The sequence below is a fragment of the Athalia rosae genome, chromosome 1, assembly GCF_917208135.1.
Source record: "Athalia rosae chromosome 1, iyAthRosa1.1, whole genome shotgun sequence".
Lineage (NCBI taxonomy): Eukaryota > Metazoa > Arthropoda > Insecta > Hymenoptera > Athaliidae > Athalia > Athalia rosae.
The window spans coordinates 26,940,700-26,959,808 of record NC_064026.1 but is presented as its reverse complement, the minus strand read 5'-3'; the positions used below and the strand labels follow the sequence as shown (position 1 = coordinate 26,959,808).

Genomic DNA, 19,109 nt, shown 5'->3' with positions numbered 1-19,109 from the left:
ATGTTGAATTACCCGATGGTAGTATATCTATACGTACGCAATGCTATATATGAACCGCTACTCCGACAGCAACAGGTGGATGTATATTAACATTGCGTTTCATACGAGCTAATCTACCATATCTGTATGGAAATAATTATACCTACACCTTCCCTCCGAATTTATTACCAAGTATGTAATTAAATTTTTCAAATTCAAGAATTTTATTCGTTATAAATTTCTCAATCATTCGCCTAAATTATATTTATGTTTTTTTTCATGTTTCTTTTTTTTTTTTCGGTATCACTTTGCAATCATTTTCTTCAAGAACAGATAAGTAATAATCATTTTAATACTTCAAGACGTGACAGTTGATAATAACATGAATTAGGTAATTTTTACTTTAATCGTTAATTAATATCTTAATCAAGAGGAACAAGGTGAATATGTTCATTTATTCCACAGAATGAGCTGTATACATATTTGCCTAATGTATATATTTAGATATTTAAAATGTATTTTATTAATTAATTATATTTCACTCATGACGATCATGATGTAGTTAAAAACTCATTGGATTTGTCAGTCTCGATACAACACATCGATATAATAATCAAATGTTCATAAAATTATATTTCCTTATTTTGTTCTTTTTTCTCTTTGTCCTTTTCCATTGGATTCATTAGAGTGATCTTTTGATATTTATATTACATCAGTAATTAACAAAAATTCAAACATCCAATTAACATTATTATTTCACCTGTCTTACATATCCATAGAATAACTATCACGTGTACATAACTCAATTATAAGCGATTTCGGGCGAAAAATGTATGCGATGTGGTTCAATCAGCACAAAAGAAGAAAAAAAAGTTAAGAATAACATTGTTAACAAGAACAATGATAATAATGCGAAAAAGAAAAAAGATTCACAGAATGAAAATCCTTTGGGTGTGGATACTGAGAGTACATTGATTTAATTTAGTTATGAAATATTCAAAGTAGCGGCTTTAGAATTTGAATTACGAACAGATACCGATATACGTAATTGCTTTTTTTTTTACTTTTCTAGGTGTATCCGAATACGTCCCCAAAGAAAGAAAAAATATTGAATATATTCACTGGAAGATTCATTTTATATGTATAATATACGCGTCTTTAGTAGAGGAAAATGATACAATTGATGATTCAATTGTTGCCCAAATATGCTGCTAGATACGGTCGTCATCATCACTTTCTTTTGAAACATGTAACGGCGTTGAAATAGCAACGCCAATAGACGCGGCCCTTCGCTTGTCCTCGGCGTTGGAGATCCATCTGAATAAAGAAAAATGTAAGTTGTGGCAAAGGATTTTTGCCGTAAATGCAAATTCACTTTCAATTTCCTATTGCAAGAATTGATAGATTCATTTTCATCATTTTCTCTGTTTCAAATCATCCCGATCCGTGAACTTAATCGAGACTGCGCTGCAGGTGAGAGTTCATGAGGAATTCGGGTGAGTATTCGATGTAAAGTATAAGTTCTGAAAGTAAAATATGAAAGGATCGATCGATTAAATTATTAACCGTTTGTTCGTCGGATGTTGCTGGTACGATTTGGGAATTAACGATCTGTTGCGGAGAGGATCTGGCCATTGTTCTGCTACCTGAGTTACCGACACTCTGATCGTCCACCGCTTTCTGCAGGGCGACCATCAACCTGTCGAGAAGAAGTGCTGCTCTTTTCGGAACGACCACCTGAAACAGAACAAGAATTTCCTCGTCAACGCGTGGGTTGAGAATTCAAGTTATTTTTACTCTCTGCCAATCTCAAAGATAAAGAATTGAAGGGAATACCCCCGTTAAGTTTGAGGGAAGTGCACGGTATATTTATGTACACAATGTTATGGAATTTAAAAGCTTAAGAAGCGATAGTTGAGATTCTAATTGAGGTAGGTGAAGTAGAACGTTGAAGTACGTAAAGTGTGCCTGGCCTAGATACCCTCGGAGCTTAAAAGCTAGTACGTAGTTCATACATATCTATTTTTAATACCAACCCCCGTCCGTTCGGAAGTGTAGTAGTTCATGATGTACACAGTGGTGTTTACTTAGTTAGTAAGGTATACGCTGTCGTAAATCTTCGCGGTGTGAAAAGATAATAAATTTGTAAAGGGTAAGAAGAAGAAGAAGAAGAAGAAGAAAAAGAAAAAAGAGGTACAAAAAGGAAAAGAGGGTTGCATGTCGTGTACGTATGTACTAAAGTAGATACAATGCACCTGCATTTTGCGATAAATCATCCGAAGTTGATGAACTTCTTTTTGATGAGACGATAAAATTTTTCACCTCGAATCGACCTCACGGAATGATTCATTATTTTATAATTGAATTGATAACTTTGACGATTCCTGGATAAATTATATTCCGTCACGTGGGGCTATATTTCGCACAGGAAACGATGCGTAGATGAATAATGCTAGGTGCCCGCCGCAGGTGCACCGATATTTATCCGTGTTAAATATAAATTGAATAAGTTGAATCGTATTGCATAAAATATTGTTCACCGTAAATTACTCCGAATCACGTCTTGTATTTTCTCTATATAGGCCGGTAAATATGTAGATTGAATTTATCGGATTCAAACATCCATCTGCAGCACGCGCATTATAATTACCTAAGCAACTCAATAACGCGTTTTATTTTGAACATTTTATTTAGTCGCGAATCCATAATTTATTCCTTTAATTACAGAATATAATATTCAAATATCTCTTTGAACATAAAATTGGAATATATAATTACGATCATATGAGATGAACAGGGGACGCGAGAAAGTGAACGAATTTGGAGAAAGGAAAGATTGAAAAAAAAAAAAAACGTAAAAACGAATCTGGAAGAGGCAATGGAATTATAATGGTTTTATTTTTCAATAATTCATTGGGACTCCGGAGAAAACGCCGTCTCAATAAAAGAATTTTAAATAATCTGTTTGCCGAGCATTATAGCGTCGCCTTAATTAACACGGCCCCCTCCCCCGCTAATGTAACTTCAGTCAAAACGGGATGACGATGAGAAAGAAGAAAAAAATTACATCAAATTATATTTAAAAAATCCCGCAAAATTATTATACCTCAAATAATATATATTATAATTGGCTACGGTCTAATGAATGAATTTCAATAATTGATCAGAGCGGGATGAGCTGCCGGGCACTCTCATGCGATCGTTAAAATTCAGACGTTCCTCTGCCGCCGATAAGCCGAGAAAAAATACAGAAAACGAAAGTGACCGAAAAAGTGCAACTACATTTAATTTCATCGCGATATCTCCAACGTTATCTGATTTTATTTCATTTACCGTCTCGTTACCGTACCACGTGTACGTAGAGAAATTCAATCGAGTTGCAGGAAGGGCGATGTATAGTGAAACGATAAAAATAACGAGCATCAACTCTGATGAGTAACAGCGGGGGGGGGGGGGGGGGGTATGGGAGGGGAATCATCATAACGCATTTGACTCTTAGCCCCCCCGCAATATAATGTGATATAATGTAACTCTGAAGGAGAGCGAGCTTCGAGAGTCAAGAGAGACATTTGTGTCAGTTAAAGTGGAAGATTACAGATACGCAGTAGTAGTTATACGTACTCACCGAGAGGCCCTGGCATTCATTCATTTCATTCGGTTATTTCCGACGCGATAATGGCTCTGCTTTTCAACGCGATATTCTCCCTTTTATATACACGTATATACGTACCGAGTTAAAATCAAATCATTTGCAAACACACTATATAGATGCCTATAGTATATATGTGCTTATATGTATAAGTATACGTGTGACTTCGTTTATAATACCAGACGTTTTAAGCTCCGAAGCTTTTGTGTTCCGCGACGATAATAATTATAATGCACACTTGAGATGGATTAATTACACCCTCTTATATGTAAGAATGATCTGGTCGACCTTTTTGATACACGCCTCCAAGGAGAATAGAAAAAATTGAATTAAATTAAATGAGAAAAAATTATTTTCCGTCACTTTCGCCGTTGGAACGTTCTGTATCTCATGGGAAGTAAAAGAAAATTACTAGAAAATACAAACTCCGGTTATGCCCTTGGTATATGTGTATGTATATATCGCATACTATGTACCACATGACTACGTTGCCGATCTTGTTGAAAAATTAATGAATGTACGTACATACCATCAATTATACAAATCGACGTTTTTTTTTTTTCTACTTGCTCGTTTCGGTTTTTTCGATTCGTTTTTTACAGCGCACTTAGACCCGCGTTAAGGGCACCTTGCAGAGGCGGGTACTTTGTACTAATTGGGGGAAGATAAACAGGTCCGTTAGCGAAAAATCTGAGAATTTTAAAAACCGAACAAAAATAAATTGTTTTAATTTGAGAAACGAGATGTGTACTTTTGAATCGTGCTTTTTTAACGCGCGTCTTGAATATGTGATTTTCGAGTTATGGCGGTAATTGAACATCGCATAAATCGTAATTCTGTAAACGACAGAGAAAAAAGACCGATCAAATCTGATTATGAGTCCGAGTTTGAAATTTTCGAATTAATTATCCTCTCCGATCGTCGATGATTCGATGAAACTGTATAGGTATTATAATTCCGGTATGCAAACTCAATTTGAATACGCAATGGCTTCCGATCTATTCTAGATTCGCGTGTAATTTTTGGTATCCACGTTACCATTTCGCACGGTAGTGGAATGGATTGTAGGCCTATAAAAACTCTGAGCTGTTACTTTATGAGGAGTACCGTGACGTTTATACCGCAACGCTGTCCCGCACATGTAATTTTCGTATTTAACGAATTCACTCTCAGTGTATCAGAATATCTCTACACTGTACATACCGATTGACATGTACAGTATGTTGGAATGCGTAATTTCCGGTTAATTAAAGAGAAGGAAATTATCGTGGGCGTCTATAAATCGCACTTCTCGGAAAATCCATTAAACGGTCGCCTCATCGCGGTGAAACGTCACTGATCATATCAGCGAATAGTATGCACAGGTTTGCAGCACAGTCGACCCATATTTTTGAAAAAGGACTTTTAAGATCGTCCCCCCATTCAATCGAAATAATACTCGTTCGCCGGAGGTGCAGATGTGTAAAATTGTATTTTCATCGCGAATTGATTTTTCGCGGTAATGTTATCCAACGCAAAATATCGCGTCCTCGTTTCCGCGCGTCATGTGTACTCATACTTTCCACGAGTGTCCTTAATCGCCTGATCAAATATACCGCGGAGTTTACCTGCACAATAAGGAACTCGAATTATCATTGATTTTCCCGATAGAAAATCCGAGGGATTCGGGAATTCTTTTTTTTTCATTTTCACCAGATTTTCCTGCGGCATGGCCGTTAGATGAGATCGATATCCAATGATTCGGAAATTCTGGAAAACAGGGAAAATCACGAATCATCCAGATAATGGAAGATCTCACTCGCGTACAAGAAAAAAAAAAAAAAAAATTCAGTCTGCCCAGAGATACGAAAAGAGCCCATCGGAGTCGATGCGATAAGCAGCGGTCTAGCTATAGCTATTCTCCGTAATCCTTTTCAAGTTTTAAAGAACATTCGATCTTGTGAAAAAAAAAAAAGAAAAATCTGTATCCATCCTATCCAGCCGGTTGAAAAGTCCGACGATCGATAGGTTACTTGTTCAGATTTTTCTCATCGGTTTCGAAGGTGTTCCGCTGCCGGTCCGTTGTAACAAGGTGAGTTCAATTTCGCCCACGAGTTGAAAAAGAAAAAAAATTAATGAAAATAATAACCCTACATCCATCTGCGGGACGCGAAATTAGTCCAATCTCGTTCTAACGACGAGAAAATTGCCCACTTTCTGCAAAGTAGCCGCAGGAATGTTCTACAAGTTACGGGGAAAAACCGAGCGATACAGGGATAGGGGTGGAGAGCAAAAGACGTGAAAGCCCAAACAGACGCATAGCTGCGTCGAAAATATTTGTGTAGGAGCACGTACGTGCGTACGGTACCTGTACGATACGTAGAATAAAGATAGATAAATGACAGCTGGAGAGAAACAAACGCGGACCACATGGTCGCGGCATGGACCACTTCCATCAGCGATAATTAGAGTACGAAAAAAAACCTTGAGAAGTAAGTGTAAGTGCATAATCCTCTGAATGAATCTTCGGGCTTTGAGTTGAAATACTTGTAGGACAAAAACGAAAGGGATATGTTCACGTTTTTCTACGATTTTCTGGCTTATTCGAACGCCTCTCATTTTTATGACTTTTGACTCGCGTCACTTCTGATGCTTCCGATTCTTCTGACTCACGCACGTGTACGTACGTGGGTACTTTTACCAGAGTTGTATCAGGTTTTCGGTATTTGTTACTTTTTGCAATCTTTAAATATCTCATAACATTCGTATCTACCCATATCACCGCGGTTATTGGATCGAATATTTGTACCAAGTCTCGAGAGATTCTCTCCCTTATATCACGGTATACGGGTTCAATTTGTCCATGCTTACACGGTAGCGATTTTTCCTGAAGTTTATCAAGTATGAATCCACTTACATGACCACATCGTACATTTACTTACACCGCGGCGATGTGAGTACATATCGCATAAACACCTGTTAAAGTAAAGCTGTACGTACAATACATACGTGCACACGTATAAAACAAGTCAAGGATTTCCCGGTGTGTGTTATCAAAGATTACTTTACCTCTTGATGTATATCGAACGGTACGGTATAATGCGTCCGCGGTTCAATCTACTTCGCCTCTTAGGTATATACATATTTTATATGGATTTATATTCACTTATGTATTTCTACTTCGCTATTTACCACTGCTGTACCACGTACCGCTTCGGGGCACGGAGCGAATTGCATTCCGGTTACAGCCGTTACATAAAACATACATATAACACGCGGCGCAGGGTACCCCGAGGAGGAATGAATGAAAAAACAGAACGAAAAAGGAAAAAGAACGGCCAGTTTCAAATTATCGATATAAAATATGAACGCGTGAACGAATCTCGTCGGACCGTTCTCTAATAACAACTAAGATAACGAAGCCCTTGATACAAAATGAAAGAAAGCATCACGATTCTCTTCGGTTTCCGTCGTACAGCGACGATAAGTAAAAGAAAAAGGAGATAAGTTTTACGCGAGATTCGTTCACGCGTTCACTTTTCACACGTACATTTTTAAATTGGCCGATTTCTTTTTTTTTCATCGCGAGGACACCGTTTCGCAAATTATACACGGTATAATCGAATACGAGATTTTCAGAGTTTTGACGAATGGCAATAATAACGTACGTCCGCTCTCGATTTGCTGGCAAGAAGAAAAAAAAACAAATTATTCCTCATCTCGATACGGATGTAGAGTCGGTGGAATAAAGCCGAAGTAAAAGTGACGTTCGTAAGATTTTTCCGTGACATGGTTTCACGTTAGCAGGATGTATCCATCGCGTACCTATATGGATACGTGTGAGCTACCGTCAGCTCCCGTCACACGAAATCTGAGGACTCGAAACGTTAAGCCGGGCAAATATATTTCACGATTTCTTATTTTGCTTTTTTATCTTGCAGATGGTGAGAGTCTCCGGAGTCGGAGTGCAACGGGTGCGTATAATCCGCATGTGTATCGTACGTGTGTACGAGCGAAAATCGGTTTTGACGTAACAGAAAAAGTCAGATAAAGTGCTTTTCGCGTATCTTCTTTTTTCATCTTTTCGTCGTCGTCGCGTTGTTAAGAGTGTTTTTGGGGGGACGAATTTGCCGCATTTCGTGAACAGGCGAGAGCAACAAGTAGATAATACTTTTTTCACGCTCGGGATAACTGGAATATACGTGTAAGAAATACACCTACGTAGAGAGAGAGAGACAAAAGCCAAAGAAGCTGAAGTTAAAAAATAGAAATTTCGCATGCACTGTTCCGCTGTCGTAACATTTCGTCAAATTGGATGAATTCATGCTGCAAATGCTTTTCAAATACGCTTTTTAACGTGCGTCTCGATCATCCGATATATCGTTTTGATCTACCTGAGTCGTTTGAACGTCATTTTCCCCTGCAAATCCTTATGTCTCGCGGATTCACTGACAATTATATAAAATATACCCTATAATCTCGTACACGACTACGGAAACTTTCGCACACTCTGCAAAGAAAATTTCATGCGATCGTGACGTCTTACTTATAAAGCTTGTTATCCATTTTTTTTGATTTTTCCGTTTCTCTGAAATTTTATTCTCATGTTTGACGCGTCAAACGAACCTCCGAATCATTTTTACGAATTCATTACGCGTCTTCCCGCAATCCCCGGCATTTTGATATTTTTTTAATGCTACATTACCTGTACCTGTAGCAAAATTATCGAGAAAGAAACAAAGAAAATTCACCCAATTCGTTTCTTCTCTGATGATTACAAATATTTATTTTCTCCACGTTTCCGTGATACCTATATACTACGGCATACATCTGGGACGCTTCGTATACCGAAAAACAAACAAGTGATTTTATCGTTCACCCCCGTTAGTGACTTGCTTTATTATTGGAGAAAAAACGTCACCGTACAAACCCCACGGATATACCTGTGGTACGCTACGCGTCAATAGGTGAAGAAAGGTAAAAAGAAAATAATTTATATACTCACCGGAAACACCGGCTGTTGGTGTATAATACTATTTCCGGTAAAAACCATGAAACATAAAAAGTGAAGAAGGCTCCGCAAAATTACTCTTGCAAGCTCTTTAAAGGGTCGTAAATTGATGTGACGAAAATTCGCTCGAAGATTTTTCCGCGCCCTCCGAAAAAACCGATTGTGAGTGGGGTGAAATACACTCTGTGTCATACGCGAACGTGGTTTGAACTGCTGAAAAAATATTTCTCATGCGACGATCGGCCGACTTTTTTTTTTAGAATTTCAATCGCTCCGGATCGTGTGTAATTTCTTATTCAATTATTTGACTTGCTCCTTTTCTTTTATTTGATTCGACTTGGATTTTTTCCTTCTTGTATTCCGGACTACTTTTTTATCGAAATTTCAAAATCGCTACACATTTCCTTACCGTGGCTATTCAGACTTTACAATACGGTTGTTAACTCGCATTATTTACTCACGGTATATATATACGGTATATCATTTTGATCCGATACACACACCTGTACGTATACGTAGGTATATTTATGCGCATGAAAGTATATGTGTATATTAGGGTATAGGTATATGAGTGTATATATAAGCACGTTGTAATCTCGCCAATGATCTGCGACAGCAAAAAGTGACGGACATACAGAGCGGACACGTTACAGATACGGTGGGTCCGTGCGAGGAAAGCTTTCGATTGAATCTCATAAAACATTGACTAAAGCAATAACCCTATACATAATGGCAACGATTCCCGTATAATATGAAACTATCCGGATATGTAGATTATACAAAGGCATTATCGTTGACCCGTTACACCCACCTGGTTACCGTTCGATCAAATCGTAATTGCGAGTCACCATTGAAATTTTCCGAGAAACAGAAATCAGCGAACCGTATAATGACGCATTTTCAAAACGAATCGTACATCACAGCCCCCCGATCGAACGCCTATGTATGTATGTACCCGCCATTTTCTATCTTGAAAATTAACGAAGTGGTGCGATTTATTTGATCAATCAATAACCGGATGGATAACGAATTCTATTTGATTGATCAAGAACGTTTTCATTGTTAGGAGAAAAATCGTTTCCCGATAAACGAATCGGATGGAGCCGCGGTAATTTCTCTCTACAAATTTCTTCTTCCCAATATTCAAATTGTTCTCACCGACTGAAAATAGCGTCGAGGCGCTAAGGTCGATTGACGAATAACGTGAAAATTTTCGAAAATCATGGTCGCTTTTATATTTCACGAAGGATTAACAACCCCTAAACCTCGGATCTTCGACGTCGAATTTATTTATGCGCGAGACCCAACCCTTTTCCTCTTTCCGGCTTGAGACTCACCTATGTTAGCGTGTGCGCGGAATGTGTATGTATGTAACGTACGCGGAGAAAAATCTAGAAGTTCTTCGAACAATATGGGGTTTTGATATAGTTTAAATAATAAAAGCGAGATGCTTCGAAATGCGCAACACGTTGTGTTAACAGGGGTGATTTTTAATCACCTCAGTTGACTCGAGACTTTATACACAGCTTCTCGTCCCTCATAACGGGCATGAAAAGTGATTAACGATAACTTGGCGCAAACCGAGCCACGGTTTTTGAATATAAAATTTAAAAACACATCGTCTCGTATTATAAGTAAAAAACCATAATGCGTTTTTATATTTCTCACTTGTTTACCCTGAGAGAAAAGAGGGAGGAAAAAAGAACATTTCAGCCCATGGTAACCTGGTAGACACGAGAAGAAAAAATGTTTCTTCTTCGAAGATATGCTGTAAGTACCACGTATAATATTATTTAGCTTACTTTATGCGCGACCTTTTGTTCTTCGTAAAGACGATTAAACGTATCACCCTATTATCAAAGGGCCGGTATGTGTAGGTTAAACTTAAGTAGCTACTAGGGGCGTAATTGAAGTTAATCTTAATTCACCGAACTTTGGTTCTACGGTTATAGTATAAATACCCTGCTTCTGGAACAGTCTGATAGTCGGAGCGCCGAATAACATCATCCTGTCGAGAAAAATGAATACATCTCTACAACGACATATTTATATTGGAAATGATGAAGATGTTTTTCTTTATCTTCTCAAGATCAAAAAATAGGAAGGGTACGTATGAGATATTTCGCCATTTTTCTACATTATTCTCCGATATCCTAAATTCTGATTTTGACAGGGGTACATAGAGGGTGTACCGTAAGAATTCAGACGTGACTTTTTACGTTTCTCGTCACGTGGCAAGACGTGATACGTGGTCATGTACTTGGTCGCGAGTGTCGATCGAAAGCGAATATCATTCAATTTTTTATATTTCTTATATTTCTCATGATTCCGCGGCTCCCAAATCTTCCCTGTATTACGTAGTTTTTTCGTAGACGGGTATGAACATGCGTATGTGTTCGTTATGAATATAGTAACAAAGAGAATTAAAAAGGTTGAGCACGAAGCATTCCAATGCCTTGAACGTAAAACATCGAGTTTCAGGTAGGATGCTTTTTACCTATTCAGAAGTGCGTTTGCTTTGAAAATCATCTTTTTCCATTCTCGAGTAGGCACTTTAAAAGAGAAACGAAGTGGAGTGGAATCCGTGAAATTTCACCCACGAATACTTACGACAAAATGTATAAACTCTGACAACCAATGCTGCTACAGTTTTATTTTTACACTCAGTTGCTGTTTAATTATTCACTGATTTATTTTCATTTTTTCTTTTCTCAATCCAACTCCGGACTCTTGTCTTTGTAATCACGATGTTATCTTGAAAAGGAGAAAATAAAAAGACAGGAAATAAAAAATTCTGGTAATTACCTAATAAAAGTTTTCACTCTCGTTTAAATAGATCAAGAATTCTCGATAAAATCTTCCGTAAGACTTGATCCCAGCTAGCTTTTTTAAATTCTACTTTTTATTTATTTATTTTATTCATTTATACGGATCGTCTTTTTCGCCGACCCATTTCATGCATTTGTTTCCCCTAACGTATTATGCGACTCGTTGTTCTTGTTTTATTTTCCTACTAGAACACCGCGGGAAAAAAGTCGAATATATTGACGTTATATCACGTTTGAAGAGAAAAATAATCTAATTTCCACGGGGTAAAAAACATCTACGAAAATGATTGTGTACTCGCAATCAGGTTTTCGCGCACATATTTGCTGATTTACGGTGAAAAATTTTCACTCGCATCCCCGAATAACACAGATACACGTAGGGAAAACCTTAGAATTCGCGTAGCACACGCGTTCCGAGGGGGTAGAGCGCTTCTCTGTCGTGCTCGATGTTTATAACGCAAGTTGAATTTCGTGAATCCACTCTTCAAGTGGAAAGCACAAAACGACTTAGGATTACGGGGATAAAAAATCCTGTTTTATTTAACCCGAGATGAAGCTTTGCTGCAGTTTCTTTTCATCCGAAGGCCTGAATTTCAAATCGAGGAGAACGGACCGGAAAAAAGTTGAGCTTCTCGAAATGATGAAATTTCGCTTGTTACGTGTAGCAAAAAATTTGAAAAAGTCAGTCGTAGATGGATTAACCGCTTGTGTTTTTATTCGTCCGTATCACGAACAAGTTATACAATAAAAATCGAAAAGCGACGGGACGTAGCGGTCCGGAGTCCCGCCGGAAGACGTATAAGGTCTCCTTAAATAAGATACACCTGACCGTTTGATGCCCGAAACTACCCACTTTGGCGAAGGTTCGCAACCCCGCGCGATACGTCACGTCGGCATTATTTCACGCACGTGACCTTTTCTTGAATAAATTCCGCTCGTGCGATCACGAAACAAGACAAGTAAGAGAAGAGCGGGTGAAATTGAGAAAAAAAACGACCAAAAAACAAAAATAAAATAAACAGGTAAGATAAAAAATAAGACGTAAAGGCACTTCTCGCGACGGATATCGTCGTCGAAAATTCCTCGCCTTTCGCACCTACACAGAATTTAGCAAATACTTATATACACATACACGCACGTACAGATGCGTATCTATATGTATGTATATACCTATACTGCATATTTCCTTTCTTTTTTCTAAATATTTTCGTTTTAATTACAGTCCCCATTTACATTCTTTTGACAAAATTTTTCAGATTATACATCGCTCGTCCCTTAATTTGAGTTCGATTTTTTTTTTTCCCCCATTACATTCAAGATGTTGTTTTAATAATTATGGGCAAATATAATTAGAAGAGGAAAAAATGTCGACCGAAAAATATTTAATTCCCCTCAAAATATTTCACGGTATAAAAATGATCGCTGTGAATCGAAAAACAGATAATTTTTCATCAGTCATAGAGGGTAAAAATAAATTAAGGCTAATTTGCTTATTACCAATATCAATGCGAACGATAGTAGGCGTATGTTACATACGTATATATACCGTACAGCTATAATACATAGCACATCGTTAAAATATCATATTCATTAGCCACTTTCGAAGAACAAACTGATTGCGAGAGCGCGCCAGCAGCTTTTTCTCTTTCGTTCTCATTGATGAAAGCGAAAATATTAATGGCCTCGTAAAATTTTCAACACTCGACGAGCTTTGTATTCCCGTAGCACCGAATGCGGCGATTCGATGCGGAATAGAAAAAAAATTTTGTCGGAATTTTTTGCAGGTATCGAAAAATTGAAGGGGTATACAGATCGAGAAACTTTCATATTTTCGATCGTATGAAATTTTGACATTGACGACCAGGCAGCCAGACGAAGTGAAAAGCATCGAAGTTGTTATTGCATATCTGCTCTGTGATTGAATTTAACTTGTGGGTGCGCACGTGTCTTACGGATGTCGGAAAGAGTTTCTAAATTATTTAGTTCATTCAATCCCCAAATATTTTTGTCAATACATCGCACTCGTAAGGCGATTCTTGTTGAGAGCGTTTTCAATTTGTAGCACTCACTGATCGTTAAAAAGAAATTTAAAAAATGAAGAAAAAAGAAAACTATCTCAAAGCGCATATTTCTATCTCGACTCAAGAAGTTTTCGGTTTGATGTTCGGTGAAAAAATTGAATTCGTCTCTTCTTCGTTTCACCCATTGTACATAATTCAAGTGATCGTTTACGCAATCCTTTCAAATTGCTTAGGCCTTCAAGCGACCCGGGTCTTACAGGTAGAATTGAAGGATGTATTGCGACACACGTACTCGTATCACAGTTGCTATTTCTTCGGTATAAATTGAGCATCAAGTACGTGACTCTGCTGGCTTAGGGTAGTATAGAGTTGGTAACTCGTATAACTATCTACACCCCCAAAATTGTCACGTAATCGTGTCCAACAATATATTTAAGGTTAAAGGTTTGTATCTCGCATCGTACACGGGCCGCGGGCTAAAGGAGAGGATATATCTTCGTGTAATTAAATCTAGTCGCACGAGAACTAACCCCTGTAATATACAGTACACACGCATAATAGTACACGTACATGGATTGTACGGTACAACAATGGACAGAATTTAATCGACCAAGAATTAATTGTTACATAATTTGTGTAATGTATGCGCGCTCCTGAAAATCGGTTAGAAATTAAATTAACCCATAATTTGTAGAACGATGAGAAATTATGAAAAAAGTCAAGCCTCGAGGTGAAATAAAGATTTTCAATTTACGTGTTGTACAGATGATGACTGCGACGAGTTAATTTTATATTCATGAATTTCTTCCCTGTAGATTTTCTTACTCCGTAACCGCAAGATTTTTCGTTACATAACTTGCCATTTGTTTCTAAATTAGTTGTCATAGCCAGAAATGATACCTCCTCACTTTATACGCGTCATTAGGTACCCGCACATAACATTAGCCCTTGGTAGCGCGTATTAAACAGATTTCCAAATTCGCCCGTTCGGATCTATTTAAACTATCACCGATCAAAATTTCTACATTTTTCGCCTAATTAATATTCGAAATGCGGGAGAGGGGGGCTAAATGGGTATATGCAAACCAAGTTATTATTACCAAAATTTTTTCAACCAAAGTTCTCGCTGTTTTATTTCATTCTTCGTCCTACCTAGTGGTTGGTCGAGTATAAAGAAATATGAAAAGAACGTATTCATTATTGTTCTTTTTTCCCCTTTCCCATCGAATCTGCGCACTTTGGAACGTTACGAGAGCACTTTTCCACCCTCTGTTTTTGAAGTGATGCAATTTACGAACATCTTATTAGGTAAAGAATTGATTATTAACTGAAATATTTGGTATTTTATATTGAAAAAAATATCGATGACGATCTCGTGGTATTCCATACCATATAATATCGTAAAGGTTTATAGATATATGGGAAGGCGGAAATCATGAGAAACGAAAAAAATCCAGAATTGACGTTTGAAGTCCTTTTGGATCATTTAAAAAAAAAAAAAAAGGAACCAAATTTTTGGGGTATCCCATTCTGCTCAGCCTTTCCCTCTATTTATATGAATACATTAGTCGTGATAAATACGTTCGTATGTAACCGTGATAAAAATTCTGTTAGCGATGCAGCTATGTGAAATAATTTTGAACCGCGGAGCACGCCGTCACGAAATGTGCGATGTCCACTTTTGTGGTCGTGACGGAAAATCGATGAGACAAAATAGATGGCATTTTCTGTAACGTAATTTCCAATGAACTCGATCTACCCTATATGCATCTGTACGTACGATATAGCTGTATCTGTCCTATATATATGTACCTAAGGTAATATCTGCACAGATAGCACGTCGCGCGTCGTTCAAAACTGTCAACGTTTTGTATCCTATATTTCTAAACCCGCGGTTTCGCTTATTCATGTATGTCCCAATCAAAATATATAGACGGGGCAATCCACACCGAATCGACTTGGCCCGACCCTCGCCATTTTTAAATTCTACATTTGTTTTTTCGTTACTCATTCCTCCACGTCGAATATCGCGTGAACTGACACATAAAAATGACCGAAACAAATTTTTTAGATTCATTGGAGAATTGATCTATAGCAGTAATTATTGAAAGTAATCCTGTACACGGAGAGAAAGATTCAAAATTGTTTCAAGAGAAGTTTGTGCATATTTTTATTCGGTTCGCTACCGAGAGTAAAATCGTAGAGCAAATGGGGTTGGCGAGTCAAAAATCTCTTTTTTCTAAAAAATCCTACTTTTTTTCGAATGGTCAGGGTCACAACCATCTCGATTTGTTAGCCTGGAATTACGACCCATGACAGATAGAAAATATCCTCTACCACCTATCCATACCGCAGTTTATTCATTTAGTTCCTCTATTCTTTTCATATTATCCGCGCGATATGCTAATGAACTTTTTCGGACTATCCAAGACTTGATCATCACCCGAGTATTTTTGTTCGACAATCATGTTTATCATTGTCACGATGAATTTTTTTGTTCTCTGAATGAGGTACGTAAGTGACTTCCGAATGCAACCGTGTCTTTTTCTGTTAATTTCGGCTTCATTCTCGCACCTGTTGAGATAATTACACAAATTACAATTTCTGTAAGAAAGTGCTGAATTGAATATAATAATTAACATTTGGAAATATGTCTTTATTTTCTCTTTTTATTTGTTTAGTTTTTTTCTTTCTTCTCCTTTTTCTGATGGAGCTGACATTTCAATTAAATTCTTAGTGGTTGTATAATATTTAAACATATTAATGTATACAGGTATAAATAATCACGTCGTTTTTCAAGATTTACCCAGGATATTATTCAAATGCGAGTTCGAATGTAGACGCGTGACTCGCGGAAGGATTTTTTATTTTTTCTATAACTCGTGAGTACGTAGGCGTTGCTGCATTCTGTTATTTGGATTTATACGCGATTGATGGGATTAATAAAACGAAAATTAAAAAATTAAATTTTCGATGGGATTCAGGTCGGATTTTATACTTCTAGTAGTCGTACGTGTATACCTATATACTGTCAATAGACTGCCAATCGCAATTCCCGATGCATCAAAATTTGCAAAATGGAAGAAAAAAAATTCTCAACATGCCGAAGCGACGAAAACTCAGATTTTTGCGGCATCGAAATCCCATGGCATATTGCCCAGCCCGTATTATTGGTATACGTGATACATTTGCATAGCTATGAGCAAACATGACGGAACATTCGAATCAGATTTTATCGATTTATTCGAACCGGATTCGAATTGATCAAAAGATAGGTTACCAGCTTTGGCATAGTTTGCTATTTAATCTGTTTGTAATTTGCAATTGTGCAGTATAATGTTGCGTGCATCGAATGGACGTGAAAAATGATCAACGTAATTCGCGAGGTACGAGTGAAAGTTGTAGCGATAAGTGTAGCTTTCGAAAAAAAAATCGCGCGTTATCAAATTCACGTCGGGGGGGGGGGAAGAAATTTTTCGAAGTTACTCCGAACTTTGGGCCGCGGTTTCATCGAAACTTGAATCGATACGTATAAAAATAATTATCTCCAACGCTCGTTGATTACGCGAGAGAAATTTCAGTCGGGTCGCGAGTGAACAAGTGCTCAACACCATGGTTTTTATCATTCTCACTTTTGATTCCGCACGAGATCGTGGCTTTTGACGAATCGTTCGAAAATCTTTACTGTGCATACTTACAGGATATTCGTCGTACTTGACCGCGGGATAATCTGGATAGTCGAAAGCTCCTGGTCCACTTCCGGCCGCGCTTCTCTTTGCCAATGCGTGTCCCTTAGCAGTTGACTGCATCACCAACGTCACCATCAACATAAATATAAACCGCGGGATTCCCATCATCATCTCCGCACAACGGTAAAAGAGATATCGGTACTATCCTATTGTTATTGTTATTGTTATTATTATCGTTATCAATATCCCCACGTGATTGTGAATATTTTAACGCACGTCGACTTTATCCTGCAGTCACGCGCTTTTATTCCTATTCTACCACACTGCGATATTATACTCTATGCAAACGTAAGCACCGTTTGTTAATTTGTTAATTTGTTAATATTATTATTATTATTATGAATAATTTTTATTCTTCTTCGTCTCGCCTCTTTCTTCTCTCTTCTTTTTTATTGTTAATTATTCCTAATGGTCTTTATGTATTGCTTGGGCAAAGTATATAATGATTGAATCGTCGGGGATGGAATTGAGGGAAACTGTAGGTAGTACAGTTTCTGTGATAAAACTTTGGTAATCGATATCTGTTTATTTTTCTTTCTGATAAACTTGCAACTAATTGTAAGGAGTCTTATAATATATTAGTCCGAACTTTGTACACATACAGTTGTTATTCTTACTGTCGGTTTTTTGTTTCTCTATTTCCTTGTTTTATTCTTAAGGGTGAGTTATACGTTCGACAGAAGGATTTAAATCCTGAAACACCCCTCGAAAGGGGCTCGTGAATATACGTGTAATATATATTTATTGTTATTATTATTATTATTATCAACGTTATTATTTGCGTTTCTTTTTGTGCGTCGGAGCGTTATTATTGTATAGATTGTAAAAGTTCGTGTGTAGCGAGTGATTCGCTGGTAAGTTAATTGAAATCGCGTTTCTCAGATTCGCTTGCTCGATATTATATATAGTGGGTTATTGTTGACGTCCTTTAGGGAAAGTTTGAGGGTGCAATGCGAATCGTGGGGGTTGCTGCACGCTCCTATATACTTACCCACCACCACGCGGCACACCCTTACGCAGGCGCGAATTTAGACAATTCGCAACGTATATAACAAAATATAAGTATAATATTCTACCGGTGTATGTCTATGGCAGAGACTCAAGCAGACCTCAACCTACGTAAGAAAACGGATGATTATTCATCGCTCCCACACGGAACGGGAAAGAGTAACTCAGAGATTACCCCCGCGCATGTGATGGAGACGAGAGATTTCTCGCGGCGAGCAAAAATTGATTCGATTACAAATAAGCGAAACGCATTTTCCTTCAATTTGAACATGCTGATCGCAGGCAACGCAGCACACAGCCATTACTTACAAAATCAGCTTCAGCTCGGCTTGGGTGTAACATCAAAATTTATCAACTCCTGAGACCTTGGGGGTAGAATTCTTCTCTGGTTCAAATCGTAATGAAACCAGCTGTAGTTCTTCATTCAAAATCGCCTTTCATTCGGATGAAGATTTCCCTAGGTACACCTCCCCTGATGCGATGTTACACTTTTGAACCGACATCACCTTTCCGTTTTCTCTTTGAATCCCTACAACACGACACAATCGGACACCATATTTAAAATGGAACGCCCTGTACGCCAAAGAATATAGGATCACTCTCCCCCCCTCTCCCCCTGGAATTGGCATTTATTATACCATATCATCTGCCATACAATCATAAATGTAATTATTGATAGTTGATTTTTTTTTTTTTTTTATTTCATTACTCGAAGATCGATCGGATGAAACGAATCTTCTTCGAGTAGCATTTCAGCCGAGTGTTGGATTAACCTGTGGCAGGAGAAGCGTTGCTCTGCATAATAACTTCCACTTTTAAATTATCGAAAAAATAAGATGGAAGACGTTTTAAATACTTGTTACAACTGCAGCCGTTCAGTACCTC

The 19,109-nt window shown here is 37.7% G+C and overlaps 1 protein-coding gene and 1 long non-coding RNA gene across 2 annotated transcripts; both read right to left on the bottom strand.

Annotated features, from left to right (window-relative positions):
- Positions 1–557: 557 nt before the first annotated feature.
- On the bottom strand, positions 558–18,160 carry LOC105683379. The gene is made up of 3 exons (XM_012395920.2): positions 17,166–18,160; positions 1,546–1,716; positions 558–1,296 (listed from the first exon to the last, which is right to left on the bottom strand). Exons 1-3 carry the CDS (start codon positions 17,325–17,327, stop codon positions 1,210–1,212), a joined length of 420 nt encoding a protein of 139 aa, XP_012251343.1. The 5' UTR covers positions 17,328–18,160; the 3' UTR covers positions 558–1,209.
- LOC125502219 lies at positions 4,192–5,329 on the bottom strand. The gene is made up of 2 exons (XR_007280069.1): positions 4,667–5,329; positions 4,192–4,279 (listed from the first exon to the last, which is right to left on the bottom strand). It is a non-coding gene; the product is annotated as an uncharacterized LOC125502219 (long non-coding RNA).
- Positions 18,161–19,109: the final 949 nt, after the last annotated feature.